This window comes from Lynx rufus, unplaced genomic scaffold, assembly GCF_022079265.1.
Source record: "Lynx rufus isolate CCGP_SWC_20201006 ecotype Redwood Valley unplaced genomic scaffold, mLynRuf1.p SCAF_24, whole genome shotgun sequence".
In the NCBI taxonomy this organism is placed as follows: domain Eukaryota; kingdom Metazoa; phylum Chordata; class Mammalia; order Carnivora; family Felidae; genus Lynx; species Lynx rufus.
This window is the reverse complement of record NW_025814839.1, coordinates 15,651,863-15,669,211: the sequence shown is the minus strand read 5'-3', so window position 1 is coordinate 15,669,211 and position 17,349 is coordinate 15,651,863. Positions and strand designations below refer to the sequence as shown.

The following is a 17,349-nucleotide window of genomic DNA, read 5'->3' as shown; positions in this document are numbered from 1 at the left end:
TGGGCCTAAGAAGGGGGTGTGTCACCATGGCCTGGATCCCCGTCCTCCTCGTGCTCCTCTGTCACTGCGCAGGTAGGGATAGGATCCATGGCACCAGGGTGGGCCTCACAGCCCGAGTCAAATCCCTCTGGCTCAACTCCCTAATCTCATGTACCCTGTCTCTTGTCTTCCGTCTGCTGTGTCTGTGTTTGCAGGTTCCCTGTCGCAGCCTGTTGTGACTCAGCCAGCCTCCCTCTCTGTATCTCTGGGAGCCACAGCCAGACTCACCTGCACCCTGAGCAGGGACATCAATGTTGGAGGCTATAGCATATACTGGTACCAACAGAATCCAGGGAGCCCTCCCCGGTATCTCCTGTACTACTACTCAGACTCAGATAAGCACCAGGGCCCTGGGGTCCCCAGCCGCTTCTCTGGGTCCAAAGATGCCTCGGCCAATGCAGGGCTTCTGCTCATCTCTGGGCTGCAGCCTGAGGACGAGGCTGACTATTACTGTGCAATTGGGCACAGTAGTGCTGGTCACGGTGACACAGACACATGGGGAAGTGGGACAAATATCTCAGCCTGCTCAGATCCCTGCAGTCTGACTCTCTTCCAGTTGAAAGTAACTTGAATGCACACCGACTGTCTTTGGAAGTAGCTTCTAGGTCACAATGTGCTTCCTCCTCCCAGTGTCCTATTCAACTTTTCTTTGTGTTGTCAGGAAAACAAACAAGCCAACAAACAAACAGGCATCAAAGAAACCCACGACAATGCCGACATTTTGTCTGGTGGTTAAAGTGTAAAAGTTAGAGAGTGTTGAGCTGGCCCTTTTTCTCTTTACAAAGGCACATCCACTGTCTTAGTTTTCTGATCAGAGTCTGGACCATCGCAACAGGTGGACAGTCCTCCAGAATGTGGAGTCTGTTCCTCCAGGGGTTGGGGCAGAGGCTCCCTTCCCTCCAGGTTCCTGTGCTCAGAGCTGGCTGAATAGCTGTGTGTTCCAGGTAGGATGTACTAAATAAGATTGGTGCCGAGGGAGGACTCAGAACAGAAGAACTAGCAGGCACAGAGCTGGCTGGGCAACCAGGCTAGCTACTTGCCCCTGAAATTGTGATGTCAGGGGACGGTGATTAGCCAGGGGAGAAACTTTAGGTGTCAGCAAAACCCTCAGTAGTGCTTGTGAAGGTAACATGCAGCACTCCTTCATTGCTACAAAATGCTGGGTCTGCTCTTGGGAAGGTGGGAAGTAGATCCCACAGATGTGAATTTACCAAAGCGGACACCATCAGGGACTTTGGGTACCCCTGTGGCTGGTTTCCTGAACTCCCGGGCCCTGACTCTGTCCTCCTCTCTTCTCCTGTGACATCAGGGCTCATCAGTGATCCAAGCAGCAGGGAGGCTGTGGGGCGACAGGGCAGGATGTCCCCTATCTGTGCACAAAGAAGTCCAGTCCTATGTCTTTCCAGAAGGAAGTTCTTCCATCTGTGACAACATGGACGAACCTGCCAGATATTACCCTAGGAGGAATAAGCCCTACAGAGAAAGACAAATGCTATATGATCTCATTTATATGTGGAATTTACCAGAAAAATAATTTTAAAAATTATTGTCAAGTTTTACTGATGACGATGAGTTAGAATAGGGTACCACATAGCAGGACAAGAAGGATATTTGTATAAGTACAGCTTCTTACATATAATTTGGTTTTGAACTGATAATTTATAGTGATGAGAATAAACACAAGAAGATTTATTATTTTAATCACTCTGTATTGTGCAATTCAGAGGTACTGAGTATACTCACAATGTTTTGTAACCACCACAACTGTCCATTTCCAGAGCTTTTTCATCATCCCGAGCACCCAACAGGGGAATGGGTAATCTGGAATGGCATTGGAGCCAGGCCCCAGGAACCCATGCCAATGCAGGAAGCAGCAGAGGGCAGAGGGCAGCTCCCATGGGGCTCTTGGCAGATGTGGCCTGACGCGGCTGAGAGAGTCTTTAGGCTGGGCTTCTTACCCCAGATTGACCATGTGGATGCATGCTGACCACCATGGCATGCGTACCAATGTGTCCCATTGCAAGGTGTCCAAGAATACCAGCTTTCTCTCCCAGAGTGTGTCAGGAACACCAGTGAGAACCTTAGGATCTCGATTGGGTCACCTGCTGTATGATTCATGCACATGCCTATCTGAATCCCCTCCAAACTCCGTGTCACTTCTCCTCTAGGAACCTTGCAAAGGCCCTGTTTGCAGTGTACTTGCTCCCTGGTGGTCAAGGGGAACTTGGATTACCTTCTGGTCTTTGTATTCTGTGGCATCTATCTATGTGTGGCTTTCTAGGCCAGTTTCATACTGTTTGTATTCCTAGAACTTTGTTATAAATTTAAGCAGGAAGTATGGTGCCTCCAGATTTATTCTCCTTTCTCAAGATAGCTTGGGCACTTTTAGGTCTTTTTCTGCCTCTATACAAAAGTCAGGACTTTTTTTTCTATTTCTGTGAAAAATATCATAGGAATTTTCATAGGAAGCCTTGGATCTATACATTGTTTTGGGTAGTATGGACATTTTAAGGTTACTTTTGTTGTGGAAAACACTGGATATCGGAATTCTGGATGAAATACATCATACACACAGCTTCCATTATCTGCAATAGTCACAGATAAGATTCAGAGTATTCTGTGACTTCTCATGTGCTTCAGCATTTTGTAGTGACGGATGTGAACTGATAACTTTTAAGTTTTATGTCTTCTTCTTCATCTTGAAATCTGATGCATATAATTACACATTAACCACTGTCTCAAGAATAATTTTGGCTAACAGAATTGGATTTAATATGAATCTTTTTTGACATTTATTTATTTATTTAAAAAAATTTTTTTAACGTTTATTTATTTTTGAGACAGAGAGACAGAGCATGAATGGGGGAGGGGCAGAGAAAGAGGGAGACACAGAATCGGAAGCAGGCTCCAGGCTCTGAGCCATCATCCCAGAGCCCGACGCGGGGCTCCAACTCACGGACGTGAGAGCGTGACCTGAGCTGAAGTCGGACGCTTAACCGACTGAGCCACCCAGGCGCCCCGACATTTATTTATTTTTGAGGGGGTGCAGAGAGAGAGCGAAACAGAGGAACAGAAGCAGGCTTGGCATTGATAGCAGAAAGTCCGATGCAGGGCTTGAACTCAGGAACTGTGGGATCACAACCTGAGCTGAAATTGAAAGTCAGACGGTTAACGGACTGAGACACCCAGGTGCCCGAATTTACTATAAATCTTTACGTCTGATGTGAGTTAAGTCTCTGAACACAGCTGATGACAAAGAAAGCAATGGCCGTATACGTATCACGAAACAATCTACTAACCATTCAGAAATGAGCATTGGATCACATTCTTATTCCACAGTGGGATGAAGTCCAATTTTGTGGCTTTTCTTTCACCTATTACTCCAGAAATTGTTTGTTTTTCCATTTCCCTGGCCACCCTTCTAGTTCTTTCTGCTGCATAGCGACTACACAAGGCAAGGGTATTTTACAATGCCTCGGGATGGTCACACAATGTTTTCAGACAGTGCCATTTTTGTTCAGATTCTTTTTTTCCCTGATGTTTGGAGAAATCTCATAATTTCATGGTGATATGATTACCTTCCCCTCAAAACCAGCAGTTACATTGTTGCTACTTCAGATAATAGATGGCTTCCAAGAGCAAATGAGGGTGACTTCCACAGCCTGGGGTGCCTCTGGTGTAGACTCCCCTACCTCTGGTCTTCTGCCCCGTGGCTATCAGGAGACAGGGACTAGGACTGAGTCAGAAGAGACCCTGTTTGTTCATACCCAGCGCGGGCTTTGAAATTCCCAGTGGACTCACTCCTGGAGGACTGCCCACTAAGTTTCTCCAAAGAGACAAGAGGCCATTTCATTGGGGAGGGCAGAAAATATTCCCAGGGATGGGGTACATGTGGAATGAACTAGAAGCATGGCCAGGATGTGAGAAGCAGATGCATGCCCTCAGTCTGCCTTTCCAGGCAAGAAACTTGGGACTGAGGCCACCAGGAACATGGAGGAGATGACTCGGGGCAAGATGTCACCCTGTCATTCAGTGTCCCAGGCTCCCTGCTGTCATTGATTCTGTGTAGTCCCAATATATGCCTCTTTCAAGGTCTCCCCCAGGGGACATCAGGGTGACCAAGGGGCAGTAAAAGAGAGGAAATTAATTTGCATGAAGCACCTCTCCTCCTCATCGGTCTGGAGGCATGAAAAGGCCTAGAGGAGACCCCAACCAACCCAAGAACCTGAGGAGGCAAGACCTGTGAGGATCCCCACCATGGCCTGGATGGTGCTTCTTCTCAGGTTCCTTGCTTATGGCTCAGGTCAGGGGAAGAGACTGCTTTCTTGGAGGGCACATAAAATCAAGGTTTCAGGGTGACCCTTGCCTCTCGTAATAACACATGTGCCTCCTTTTGGTTTTAGGAACCAATTCTCATACTGTGGTTATCCAAGAGGCATCACAGTCAGTGTCTGCAGGAGGCATGGTGACACTCACCTGTGACTAGCTCTGGGTCAGTATCTATCAGTAACTTCCCTGGCTGGTACCAACAGACTCCAGGCAGGGGTGCCCACCCCCTTACCTACCATAAACAGTCACCTGTCTCGGGTCCTTGATCACTTCTCCAGGTCCATCTCCAGGAACAAAGCCGTCCTCACATCACAGGGGCCAGCTTGAGGATGAGGCAGATTAGCACTGTATGCTGTCTCCGGGTAGTGGCATTCCACAGTGATCTCAATCTATGGAGAAGTGCAACCAGGGCTCAGAATGTCTCAGCCCTGAGTAGCAGGGAAGCAAGCGAGGGGGAGGATGGTCAACACCACCATGGGAAGGGAGGCTCCCTAGCCTGATTCTGCTGTGCAGTGGTTCATCCCGATGTACCCATCCCATCTCTCCCAGTGTGTGTCCATCTCACCAGTGTGACCCCAAGACTGGGCTTCCTTTCTACATCTGCACATATAATGAAGGGGAGGGGGTTCAGCACCTAAATATATCAACAAATGGTCAGAGTCAGCAACCTCAGCAACCTCTTCCCTGTGAGATGCTTATTCAAATGACATTAAGAGCCATGTTGTCATTCACTAATCCTCTGATGGGGACCAACTGAATAAGTTATGCAGGCCAAGCCGTCAGTGAGGCAAATACTGTAACACCCACATCCTTCCTATGGGGGACAGAAGGTGTCCCTAAAGCCCTGGTTGTCTGTGATGTTTCCACGCCTCTCAACATGTCACACCGTGGTCTCAGTTTGACACGGGGACAACAGACCCATCACCTGCCCTCCATCTGCTCTCCCACCTGACTTCCTCTGTGTCAGTCAGGGCATTCCTGTCTCTGTGGGCATCACCCTCTAGCCACCTAACTCTCTGGACCATCACTCCCTCTCCCACAGCCTGCGGTCCATTCAGTTACCTCCCTCTGTCCCACTTGGGGACACAACTCATTTCACCCTTCCTGTTTTCTCTGCTGTCATCTTCCTCCAAGCATCCCCCGGGGTTGCTTTCTACTTCTCCTCACCCCAAAATCTGTCTTAGAACTTCCTGCAGAACTAAATCTCTAATGAGCAGCACTGACCAGGGGAAGCCCAGCTGGAATGAAAAGACTCCCAGCACAGGGATTGGAGGTTGCAGGATGGCCCCGCAGTGGTCCTACTGGACTCCCGGGCCCTGCTCTGTCCCCATACCCTCAGCAGCCTCATCAGAGTTTGTGAAGTCCTTTCTGCCATGCTCCAGAGAGGCACAAATTTCCATAATCTGTGTCCTTCTCTGTGAAGGTTTGTGACCGCTCAGCAAGTTCCTGCTCACTCATCACCCAGAGTCAGCCTGCCCCCTAGGAGCCCACTGTGGGGGCAGACCCCCTGCTCTCTGTTCCCTTCAGCTTGTCATCAGCTCCACCGGGATTCCTAGACTGTCCTGGGTCAAGATTGCTCCTGTTCTTCCCACAATAGCCCCGCCCAAGGAAAAACCCGGTTCAGGGAGAGAACACCAGGACTGCACCTCCATCCTTCTCTGAAGGGTCTGTCTCACGTGGTGGAAGCACAAACATCAGGGACGCAGGTAAAGGAGAGCATTGGGAGCAGTGGGAAAGAACGAGAAGTGGAAAGAATGAGACGTTTGCCCGGAGAGCAGCAGGGGCTGCTGTGAGATCATGTCTAAGTGTTTCTGCAGGACGGGGGATCCAGCTGGCAGCCCTGCACTGACAGGAGGCCCCAGGTCTGGGCCCCCGTGTTTCCTGTGGGGACAGGGCAGGTGTGTCCCGTCAGGGACTGGTGGAATCCCCTGGACCTTGGCCTGTGTGTGGTCCCCACAGCTGCTGCCTCCAGGCCCACCCAGGGGGAACGCAGTGCATCAGGAAGTCTCCGTGTCCAAGGGCCACAGACCCTGTGTGTGCACATGGAGAAGAGGCAGGGGTGGGTCCCATTTGCATGAGCAGCCCCTCCTCTCTGAGGCCTGTGCACAGGGGATAAGAGAGACCGGGGGCTGACAAGCCCTAGCTCTGGGCCTAAGAAGGGGGTGTGTCACCATGGCCTGGATCCCCGTCCTCCTCGTGCTCCTCTGTCACTGCACAGGTAGGGATAGGATCCATGGCACCAGGGTGGGCCTCACAGCCCGAGTCAAATCCCTCTGGCTCAACTCCCTAATCTCATGTACCCTGTCTCTTGTCTTCCGTCTGCTGTGTCTGTGTTTGCAGGTTCCCTGTCGCAGCCTGTTGTGACTCAGCCAGCCTCCCTCTCTGTATCTCTGGGAGCCACAGCCAGACTCACCTGCACCCTGAGCAGGGACATCAATGTTGGAGGCTATAACATATACTGGTACCAACAGAATCCAGGGAGCCCTCCCCGGTATCTTCTGTACTACTACTCAGACTCCAGTACACAGTTGGGACCTGGGGTCCCCAGCCGCTTCTCCGGATCCAAAGATGCCTCGGCCAATGCAGGGCTTCTGCTCATCTCTGGGCTGCAGCCTGAGGACGAGGCTGACTATTACTGTGGTATATATCATGGCAGTGGGAGCAGCTATCGTTACTCACAGTGATTCAGATAACGAGGAAGTGAGACAAAAACCCCCGCATCTCTTTTATTGAGAAACTTCAGTGGAGGATTGTGTATGGGACACTCCACTGTGGGAACACCTATCTTTGAGGAGGAAGGAGTGACACAGTGTTATTGCCTGAGACAGCACAGGCATCCCAGGAGTGCACACTGGTGAGGGAATAGAGCCCAGTACACATGCCCCAGGGTCTACAATAGGTAGACCCTTTATGATTCTACAAACCCAGTTGGAGGTGTTAGTCACATTCGGTTTGCAGAAATGACTGAGTTTAGATCTCCTAGCTGACGTCCAGAGGGTATCTGTGTCCTGCTAAAGGGTCAATCAGGGAACATAAAAAAAAGTCCTTCCTCCCCCTGGGACTGGGCAATATAAGGATGGTTTTCCTGGAAAGAAACCTGTTCATGGCTACGCTGCCTTCTTTCTCTCTTAGGACCTGTGGCTTCAATACGCATATGCCTAATTGTTGCCCCTTCCACCCTCCAATTTAATCCACTTTTTAACTTTGTGTCCTCCAGAATGCAACAATTCCATATATGAATGATGGTTCAACAAGGATTCCAGCCCAGGGCACCAGAGGATCCCCTCCTCCCAAATCCCATGGACCAGCCACCAAGGCATTTCACTCAAATCACCTGTCAGCATGTTAGTATAATACCATGCTCTGGTCTATAACTGCACAGAAACCCAGACGGACAGACAAGTTTATGTATGGACAGCACACCCCCACTGTTCAACATGAGCCGCTATTGAAGATGAGATCTCTGCCCAAATGGCAAGGATTTGTCATTGTTGATCTAGCAAGTGGGAACACAGAGGCCAGTTTTAGGCGACAGGCTTGAGCAATGGTCACCTGAGTATGGTAGAAGGTCCCACAGTGACGAGTGTGCTGGATGCAAACAGGCCCGTTAGACAAGTCACCTCAAAATATCTATAAGCCCTAGCTGACTCCTACCCAGACAAGGTACCAAAAAAGGAAAAAAAACTCCACAAATTTCACACCTCCTTACCTTCCACTCTTGACCACAGCCCCCCACCACTGCCTCCTGGGAGACCATCTCTGCTTTGCTGTCCTGCCTGCTGCTCCCTTACAGTGTATTCCCTAAACTTCTATCTCCTTTGCTCTGCTTGGGTGAATTCTTTCACCACCCATGCTGCTGGCCTACACCTGAATGGGTTGCCCAACAATCCAAAGTTTACTCCTAAATTAGTCTAAGAAAGCAAAAACCTTTGTTGCACAGGTGGTAAGGAGGCTGTAGTGAAAATGGCGTCCCCAGTCTCACGGGTAATTATGACACAACGGTGCCACAGGCCCACTAAACTGGGACACTGGGCTGGTGCTCCTGGAATAGACTTTCCAGCACAAACAAACTTGAAGGTTGAGGTGACACATGTTTCCTAGGGTCTGGAAACTCTCATGACTAACTCCCCCAACAGCAGGCCCATCTGGACCAAGAGAGAGACAGAGGCATAGACGGACAGAGGGAGAATGTTCTCCAGTCTGTTTGGTTGGTCAAAAAGTTGCACCCAAACGGGTACATTTTCCGGATTGTGAACACCAGGCAGAATATGCTCACTAGTCATAAAGCCAAGATATTAAGGTCATACAAGATGAAAGACAAATCCACATCCGTTTATAATAATAATAATAATAATAATTAATAATTAATTATAATTATTATATAATTATCTCTCTCAAAATAAATAAATAAACACAGACAGTGTAAAAGTGGGGAATGGACAGAAGCCTGAGACAAAGGAGAGGTGACAGGGTGCGCATCCAAGAGGGTGTGAAATTTTTCTGCTCAGGAGACTAGAGAGCAGGATGCAGCCATTTTAGCCTGTAGCAGACCCACACTTACCCACCCCAGTGAGCGAAGCAGCACCACCAAATGGAGAATGGAGCCATTACACAGAGCCCTATCCATCTGCAACCTCTGGGCACATCCCCCAGAACAAGGCAAACCCCTTCCATGGGCTGAATCTGGGGACCATATTGTGCTACAAAGTTTCAGTTCTGGGAGAAACTGGATCTAGCTTCTTTCAATTTCATTTTGTTTGCTTGTTCGTTTGTTCTTTTGTTTGCTCCAGTTTTTGTTGTTGTTTTTATTTCTTTTCTTTCTTGGATAAAAAAAGAGCAAAACTTTTTACTCTATTTTATTTTCTTCATTTTGTATAATTTTAATTTTTAAAAAATATTGCAAATTTGTAAACTGTTTTTCTTTTCTCTTTTTTCTCTTTTCCATCAAAGATCTCTCCTCAAGCAGACCAAGACACATCTAGCATCTAGTTTCCTTTCTTTGCTTATTTTTATTTATTTATTTTTTAATTTTTTTAACGTTTATTTATTTTTGAGACAGAGAGAGACAGAGCATGAACAGGGGAAGGGCAGAGAGAGAGGGAGACACAAATCTGAAACAGGCTGCAGGCTCTGAGCGGTCAGCACAGAGCCTGATGCGGGGCTCGAACTCACGGGTCGTGAGATCATGACCTGAGCCGAAGTCGGACGCCCAACCGACCAAGCCACCCAGGCGCCCCACTTTGCTTATTTTTAAAAATTTGTTTAATTTTAATTTTTAATTTTAATTTATTATTATTTTTCCCCAACGTGACAAGATGGAGAAATTCACCCCAAAAGAACGTACAAAGGAGAAATGATGTGCAGGGATGTAATCAACACAGATATAAGCAAGATGACTAAATCAGAATTCAGAACCATGATTCTAAGAATACTAGCTGAGGTTGAAAAAAACATAGAAGACACCTGAGAAGCCCTTTATGCAGAGATAAAAGAACTAAAATCTAGTCAAGCCCAAGTTGTAAATGCTATAACTGAGATGCAGTCTTGAATGGATGCCATGACAGTGAGGATGGATGAAACAGAGCACAATCAGTGTTATGGAAGATAAAATTATGGAAAATAATGATGCCGAAAAAAAGAGAAACACAAAGGCAAAAGGTCACAATACAGGATTTAGAGAACTCAGGGACTTACTAAGAGGAATACGTTCATATCATGGGCGTCCCAGAAGATGAAGAGAGAGAAAAAGGGGGAGAACATATATGTGAGCAAATTATAGCTGAAAAGTTCCCTAATCTAGGGAAGGTACAGACATCAAAATCCAAAAGGACAGAGAGCACAAATTAGATTCAATAAATAATGGCCATTACCAAGGCATATCATAGCTAAATTCACAAAATACACAGAAAAAGTGAGAGTCATGAAAGCAGCATGGTGGAAAAGGTCCTTAACCTCTAAGGGAAGACAGATCAAGGTCGCAGCAGATCTGTCCACAGAAATTTGGAAGGCCAGAAAGGAGTGTCAGGATATACTCAATGGGCTGAATGGGAAAAATATGTAGCCAGGAATCTTTCCTCCAGGAAGGCTGTCATTCAGAATGTAAGGAGAGATAAAGAGTTCACAGGGAAACAGAAGCTAAAGGAATTTGTGACCACTAAACAAATCCTGCAAGAAATTTTAAGGGGGAGACTCAGAATGGAGAAGACTCCAGGGTGCCCAGCCTCTTCGCTGGATCCAAAGATGCCTTGGCCAAGGCAGGGCTTCTGCTCCTCTCTGGGTCGCAGCCTGGGGACGAGGCTGACTATTACTGTGCTACAGCTCATGGCAGTGGGAGCGGCTTTCATTGCTCACAGCGTCTAAGATAGCGAGCAAGCGAGAGAAAATACCTGTGCACAAAGATCATGATTCCGAGCATCTTTTCAGTATGAAACTTACCTGGAGACACATGCACATGGGATTCTTCTGCAGAAAGATCTTTCCTTGAACAGGGAAAATAGAAATGCTCATGTTTGAATGTAATGTGAGAAAAAATTGGGCATCCCGGGAAGACACTGACAATTGACATAACAGAGGCCAACCGCACGTCCCCACAGGGTCTGGAGAAGATGCACAGGAATAAATACTGTGTCTGCAACTGAACGTGCTGCCAGCAAACATTCATCCACACATCAGTGTCACCATGTGGTCCTTAAAGGGCTTTGTGTCACTACTGATGTACCCACAGGTGATATATGGACAATAACCTTAGTCATAGTCAAAGTGCCCTCTGTCTGAACCAGCTACATGTGAATCTGGACCAGATCCTGCAGACTTTCCCTGCCAACACCCCCAAACCCTCCCTCCTCTTTTCCCGTCTCTGCCCGTGTCCCTCAGACCTTCAGTCTCTCCCTCTGGCTCTTCAGGTCTGACCTCCATCTCCACGTTAGGATTTCAGAGGAAACTAGAAGTGATCTTGCTGTAGTTTCCTATCTCCAGGGTCCATCCCTTGGGAGGAAAATGGACAGAACATACAGCTGCATGTAGACCCCTCACATTCCCTTCCAGTTCTCAGACAACTGGGGAGTCCCCTGTCCCTCTGTCAACCCCTTTGGATCAGACCCCCAAGCAGCTTCACCTCCATCCTTGCCCCATTACACAGGAGTGTCTGTGTTTGGAAGAAGCAAACCTCTCCCAGCCTGTGCTGACCCACATCTGCACCTTGAGAAGTGACACCATATATAGGCACTGGCAGAAGGCAAAGAGCCATCCCTGGTTTCTGCTGAGATCCAAGTCAGAGTCAGACGCACTCCAGGGATCTTGGGTCTCCTATCATTTTCCGGGTCCAAAGATGCTTTGACCAGTTCAGGTTTTCTGATATCTCTGGACTGCAGCATGAGGACAAGCTGACTATTACTGTCTCATATGCCACGATAGTGCTAGTGCTTATGTAGTGCGTCAGTCCCATTGGGAAGTGAGACAAAATCTCCCTTCACTCTCTGGGTCTGGTGACGTTACCCTTCAGGTGGCTCAGGGGGTGACTTCTGTGCTCAGATCTTCAACAGACCCTCCGTTGTCCCAGAGACAGATGATGTGACACTGTCATATCCTTTCCTTCAGTTATATTTTTACACTGACAACCCATTCTCACCGTGTTCATGTTTTCAAAAGCAAACTTTGTTGCTGAGAGATAAAAAAAATATTCAGTGGAGATGTCCGAGAACAAAAGGTGTTGATTCCCAATCAGCTCTAGGGCTCAGTCGCAGATGGTTTGGGTCTGATTGCTTCAATTCTGGCCCTCAGGTTACAAAAACAGAATGAGGAGATAAATGGTAGTCTATATAGAGGCAATAAACCATCAATACATAAAAATAAAAGCAGTTCCATTGATAGTGATATAATTATGCAATTCTTAAAGATGTATTTTGGAAAAATTGAAAGCCTTGTATATGGAAAACTACAAAGCATCGTAAGAGAAATTAGAGAAAACTGGAATGAATGAATAGATATTCCTTGCTTGTGGATCAATATGCTGAATTGGGTGAAGGTAAGAATTCTTTCTTTTTTTTAAGTTTGTTTTTGAGAGAGAGAGAGAGAGAGAGAAAGAAAGAGGGAAAGAGAGAGAGAAACCCAAGCAGACTCTGCACTGTCAGCACAGAACCCTCTGATGGGCTCGATGCCATGAACCGTGAGACCACAACGTGTGCAGAAATCATGAATAGTACGCTGTGCCACCCTGGTGCCCCAGAAATCATTCTTTCTAAAATTGTCATTCAGTAGCTGGTGTCAATAGCACCCTAGTACAAAACAGACAAAAAATGGAATATGTCACGCAAATAACAAGAAAACTATTTCAAAGAAAATATAAAAAAAAAAACAGTATTCAGTTATCTACATGTATCACAAGAAATACACACAACGATGAAATGGGGTGTATTGTGGGTATGCAAGGCCAGTTTTATATTAAACAATCAGTCAATGTAATCTCCAATATTAACAGGCCAAATAAGAAAAAATCCTGGGGCACCAGATTGGCTCAGTTAAGCATAGGACTCTTGATTTCAGCTCAGGTCATGATCTCAGGGTTCCTGAGGTCAAGTGCTCCATGGGGCCCCATGCTGACAACATGGAACCTGCTTGAGATCCTTTCTCTCCTCTTCTCTCTCCCCCTCCCCAGCTCAAGCTATCATTCTCTCTCTAAATAAATAAATGAATACACTGAATTTTAAAAATTATTTAAAAAAAACCCTGGTCTTATCAATCAATACAGAAAAAGCGTTTCACACAATGCAAAACCTATTCATGACAAAGAATGAGAATGAATGAATGAAAAAGACAACATTTCTCAGAGAATGAAAATAGAGGAGCACATCCTCAGCTTGATAAAGAAAATGATGAAACACCACAGCTAACACACTGAGGTGAAGCTCTGAAGTCTTTTCCCCCAGGGTGGCAACCAAGGTCATCATGTCCAGTCTCAACACTGCTGTTAGCCATAGGGCTGGATGTGCTCGACCAAACCATAAGGCAAGTCAAACAATGAGAGGCATACAGACTAAGGAGAGCAAGAGCCAAATGTCCCTATTTTCAGGCCAGAGGATGATATTTGGGAAAAATACAAAGGGAGCTATGAGTATGTATGTTAATATATGAATTGAAAGGGTAATAAGCAATTTCGGGAAGGTGGCAGAACACAAGATCAATGTAGAATGATCATTTAGTTGCGTCTATATGAGCAATAAACTTGTGAAAAACAATGTAAAAATAACACTTCAAACCACTCCATGATGAAGTATTTGGGTGAATATTTAACAAAACATGTACAGGACATGGATGCTGAAATCTCGACAATGCTGGGAAATGTGATCAAAATGGATCCAAAACCATGGAGGGATATGTTGTGTTTAAGGATTAGAAGAGTCAATATAGTAAAGATGACAATTCTTCCCAACTTGTAGAGAAGTGTAATTCAATTCTTATCACAAGACAGAGTGGTGTGGATGGAAGGTACACAGTGGCCAATGGAACAGAACAGAAAACTCAGAACCAAACTCACAAAAGCATGGATAAGAAATACTTATGGATACTTATGGATAAGAAAAACTTATTGAGAAGGTTGCAGAAGCCTTTCAGAGGAGGAAGGATGGCCTTTGAACAAATGTCCACAGAACCACTGGATGTCCATCGAGAGAAATGAAGCTCACCAAAAACTCTCACTCCATAAAAAAATTCACTAAAAGGATTATTGACATAATTATAAAGTATACAGTTGTAAACATAAAAATGGAAAAAATCTGCAGGCTCTAGGGTTTGTATAAACATGTTTAGATAAGACCCCATTAGCACAAGCCATAAAAAAACTGATCCATTGGACTTCATCAAAGATAAATTCATTATTTTCCCTTTCCTTGATAAATCACTTAGCCAATAAATGAGCTAAAAAATCGCAGATTAAAACAAAACCCAATTTATTGGACACTCGGCATCCATCTTACAATGCATAGGAGCTGAAAAACATTCCCAAGCTTTACAGATGCTACATCGCACACCAGTGCAGGGATATGATGTCTGCAGCATGTTCTGCCAGATGTCAACAACTTACCACTAACGGGAGGTAATGTTTGCATCTCACAGAGACCAGGACTCCTTCTGAGAGTGCAAAACACTGCAGTCATCACAGGCGGTACTATGGGATCAAGTTGGCCATGATTCAGCTCAAGGATGTGTGAACAAAAGGAGCTGAGGAAACCAGCTGGGCTCTCAGGGCTGTTGGACACAGTGAAGTAGGTGCCTGTCAGCCAAGAGGGGGCGCTGTGGGAGTACCCTGTGGTGTCTTCACAACTGCTCAGAGCCTGGGCCTGGGGACTGGGCTCTGGGCTCGTGGCTCCCTGATGGGAAGTCGGCATGTGTGTCCCTTCTACTGTGGCAAGGTCCCCCGAGCAGGGACCTGTGCGTTGTGCATGCAGGTGCTTCCTCCCAGGGGTCTCCCCAGTGGTGAAGCCAACCTCCATCGTCCCCAGGGTGTGTCCTTCAGCTGGGCTGAAGCACCAGGGCCCAGGGAGGGGCTGGGCAGTCACTAGATGGGCTTCATTTGCATGGACAGCTCCTCCTGAGGCAAGGGTGGAGGAGAAAAGGAGGCCCGGGGCAGCCCAGCCCAGTGTGGGTACTAGGGTCTATGTCACCATGGCTTGGACTCTTCTAGTCCTCATGCTTGTGTCTCAATGGACAGGTAGGGGCTTGCCTCAGGGACACAGGGGGATCTCAAAGGGTGCTTGCCATGCTCAGCATCCTGGGACATTTTCCCCCCATTTCTGGTTCCATCACTGACGAGTGTCTGTGTTTGCAGGTTCCCTGTCCCAGCCTGTGCTGACCCAGCCGTCCTCCCTGTCTGCATCTCCGGGAACAACAGCCAGACTCACCTGCACCCTGAGCAGTGGGTTCAGTGTTGGAAGCTACTACATATACTGGTACCAGCAGAAGCCAGGGAGCCCTCCCCGGTATCTCCTGTACTACTACTCAGATTCAAATAAGCACCAGGGCCCTGGGGTCCCCAGCCGCTTCTCCGGGTCCAAAGATGCCTCGGCCAATGCAGGGCTTCTGCTCATCTCTGGGCCGCAGTCTGAGGACGAGGCTGACTATTACTGTGCTACATATCATAGCAGTGGGAGCAGCTACCCTTACTCACAGTGACACAGATAACGAGGAAGTGAGACCAAAACCCCGGGGTCCACAGACCTTGTGTCCAAGCCTCTTTTATTGAGAAGCTTCTGTGGAGGCTCCTGTAGGGTGAGTCCTCTATGGTGAGACCTGTCCTTGAAGAGATTGAAATGACACACAAGAAATTTAATAGTGAACATATGGGAATCAACAGAGACCTAGAAAGTTAAAAGACACGTAGACAAAATGAGATCTATGTTTTTCTGAATTACATGGATGAGGTAGGGGTCTAGTATTCAATGCAAAGAAATGCACATCACAGAGAAAAGAAGAAGACTAGAGTAGATGTTGGGAAAACAATGTGTGCAGGGCCCCTGGGAAATGATGGGACACAGAGGACTGTGACCAAACAGGCCTTGCTGGCTGCCCCTCCCCCCCCCCCCATGGTTTCCGCCACCATGTCCATATCCTAGTGCAGTTGTCTGTGGTGCCAGCTGGCTTCCCAGAGCAGGTGCTCACACTGAATTTTTTATTCAGTTGAAGAGACATGAAGAGCTTCTCCTGTGTGTGTGGACCTTGACTGCTTTTTAACTCAAAATAATCTTCATCCCAGGGAGCCTGGGTGGCTCAGTCATTAAGTGTCTATTTCTGTTCGGGTCATGGTCTCCTGGTTCGTGGGATCGAGCCCTGCATGGGGCTTTGTGCTGACAGCTAGGAGCCTGGAAACTGCTTCAGGTTCTGTGTTTCCCTCTCTCTCTGCCCTTCCCCCACTGATGCTCTGTTGCTCTCTGTCTCAAAAGTAAATAAACACACGAACGTTTTTTAAAAATAATAAATAAAAGAACTTCATGCTGAGTGGCTCATCGAGGGGAGGCCTGCCCTTGTGTCCTGCAGTTCCAGTAAGAATTTGCTATGGCCGAGGTCAAAGTTTGCTGTCTGCATGCTTCTCTTGGATTTTGATGGTTCCCTGTCTCACACGTGAGTCTTTCATCCATGTTGAGCTTATTTTTGCATATGGTGTAAGAAAGCGGTGCAGTCGTTCTTCTGCATGTTGCTGCCCAGTTTACTCCACACCATTTGTTGAAGACACTGTCTTCTTCCCATTGGATATTCTTTCCTGCTTTGTCCAGCATGAGCTAGTGTATAGTGTCCTGGACTTGACACTTTCCAAGTTCCTCTGTCTCCCCAGGAGTCATTGTCAACCTGTGCTCACCCAGCCTTCATCAGCGTCACAATCGAGGAAACAGAATCCCCATGAGCAGGAAACCCAGTGACAGCGAGTGTCACTGGAGTCCCATCAGCAGGGCAGGACTTGCTTTGAACACCTGCTCTCCTGGGATGAGGCTGACGCCCAGGGATCCCTGGGTGAGTCTCTGTCCCCATGGGTGGCTGAGCCCCCAACCCTGTCTGGGTTCCAGGTAGCGCCTGAAGCTGATCAGCGCATTGATTCTGGGACAGCAGCCTCAGTGCTGCTCCCTTGGAGCTCAAGGCCCACGGGGACACGAGGCACCCTCTGCATCCTCTCAGGGCTGGACTGTCACCCCCAGACACTCCAGTGACACCTCCAGCCAGGATAGGCCTCTGCTGAAACGTCTGTCTCAAGTCAGGGCTACAGGGCCTGTGACCTCAGAAACACAGTGCCCCTTATCTCCACCTCAGCTGGAGTCAATATGGGATCTTTAAAAGAATTTTCTGGGTCAAATTGGCCTTAGCTAGGGGAAAATCATTCCTCTAATCAGCGGCGGCTGACTGAGCAATTTTTCTATCCTGAACACGGTGAACACAAGACACAGTGACCATTGCTTTACCCACCCTGAGAGGAGTCTGACCCCTCATCGTTCCATGCAG

The 17,349-nt window shown here is 47.4% G+C and overlaps 2 gene segments (V, D, J or C); both read left to right on the top strand.

Moving 5' to 3' along the window:
• The first annotated feature begins 6 nt into the window (after window positions 1–6).
• On the top strand, window positions 7–15,534 carry LOC124518507 (probable non-functional immunoglobulin lambda variable 5-48). The segment is given in 3 exon segments: window positions 7–72; window positions 195–453; window positions 15,450–15,534. Coding segments are annotated over 3 exon segments (390 nt in total).
• LOC124518481 (immunoglobulin lambda variable 5-37-like) lies at window positions 6,524–7,052 on the top strand. The segment is given in 2 exon segments: window positions 6,524–6,586; window positions 6,709–7,052. Coding segments are annotated over 2 exon segments (390 nt in total).
• Window positions 15,535–17,349: the final 1,815 nt, after the last annotated feature.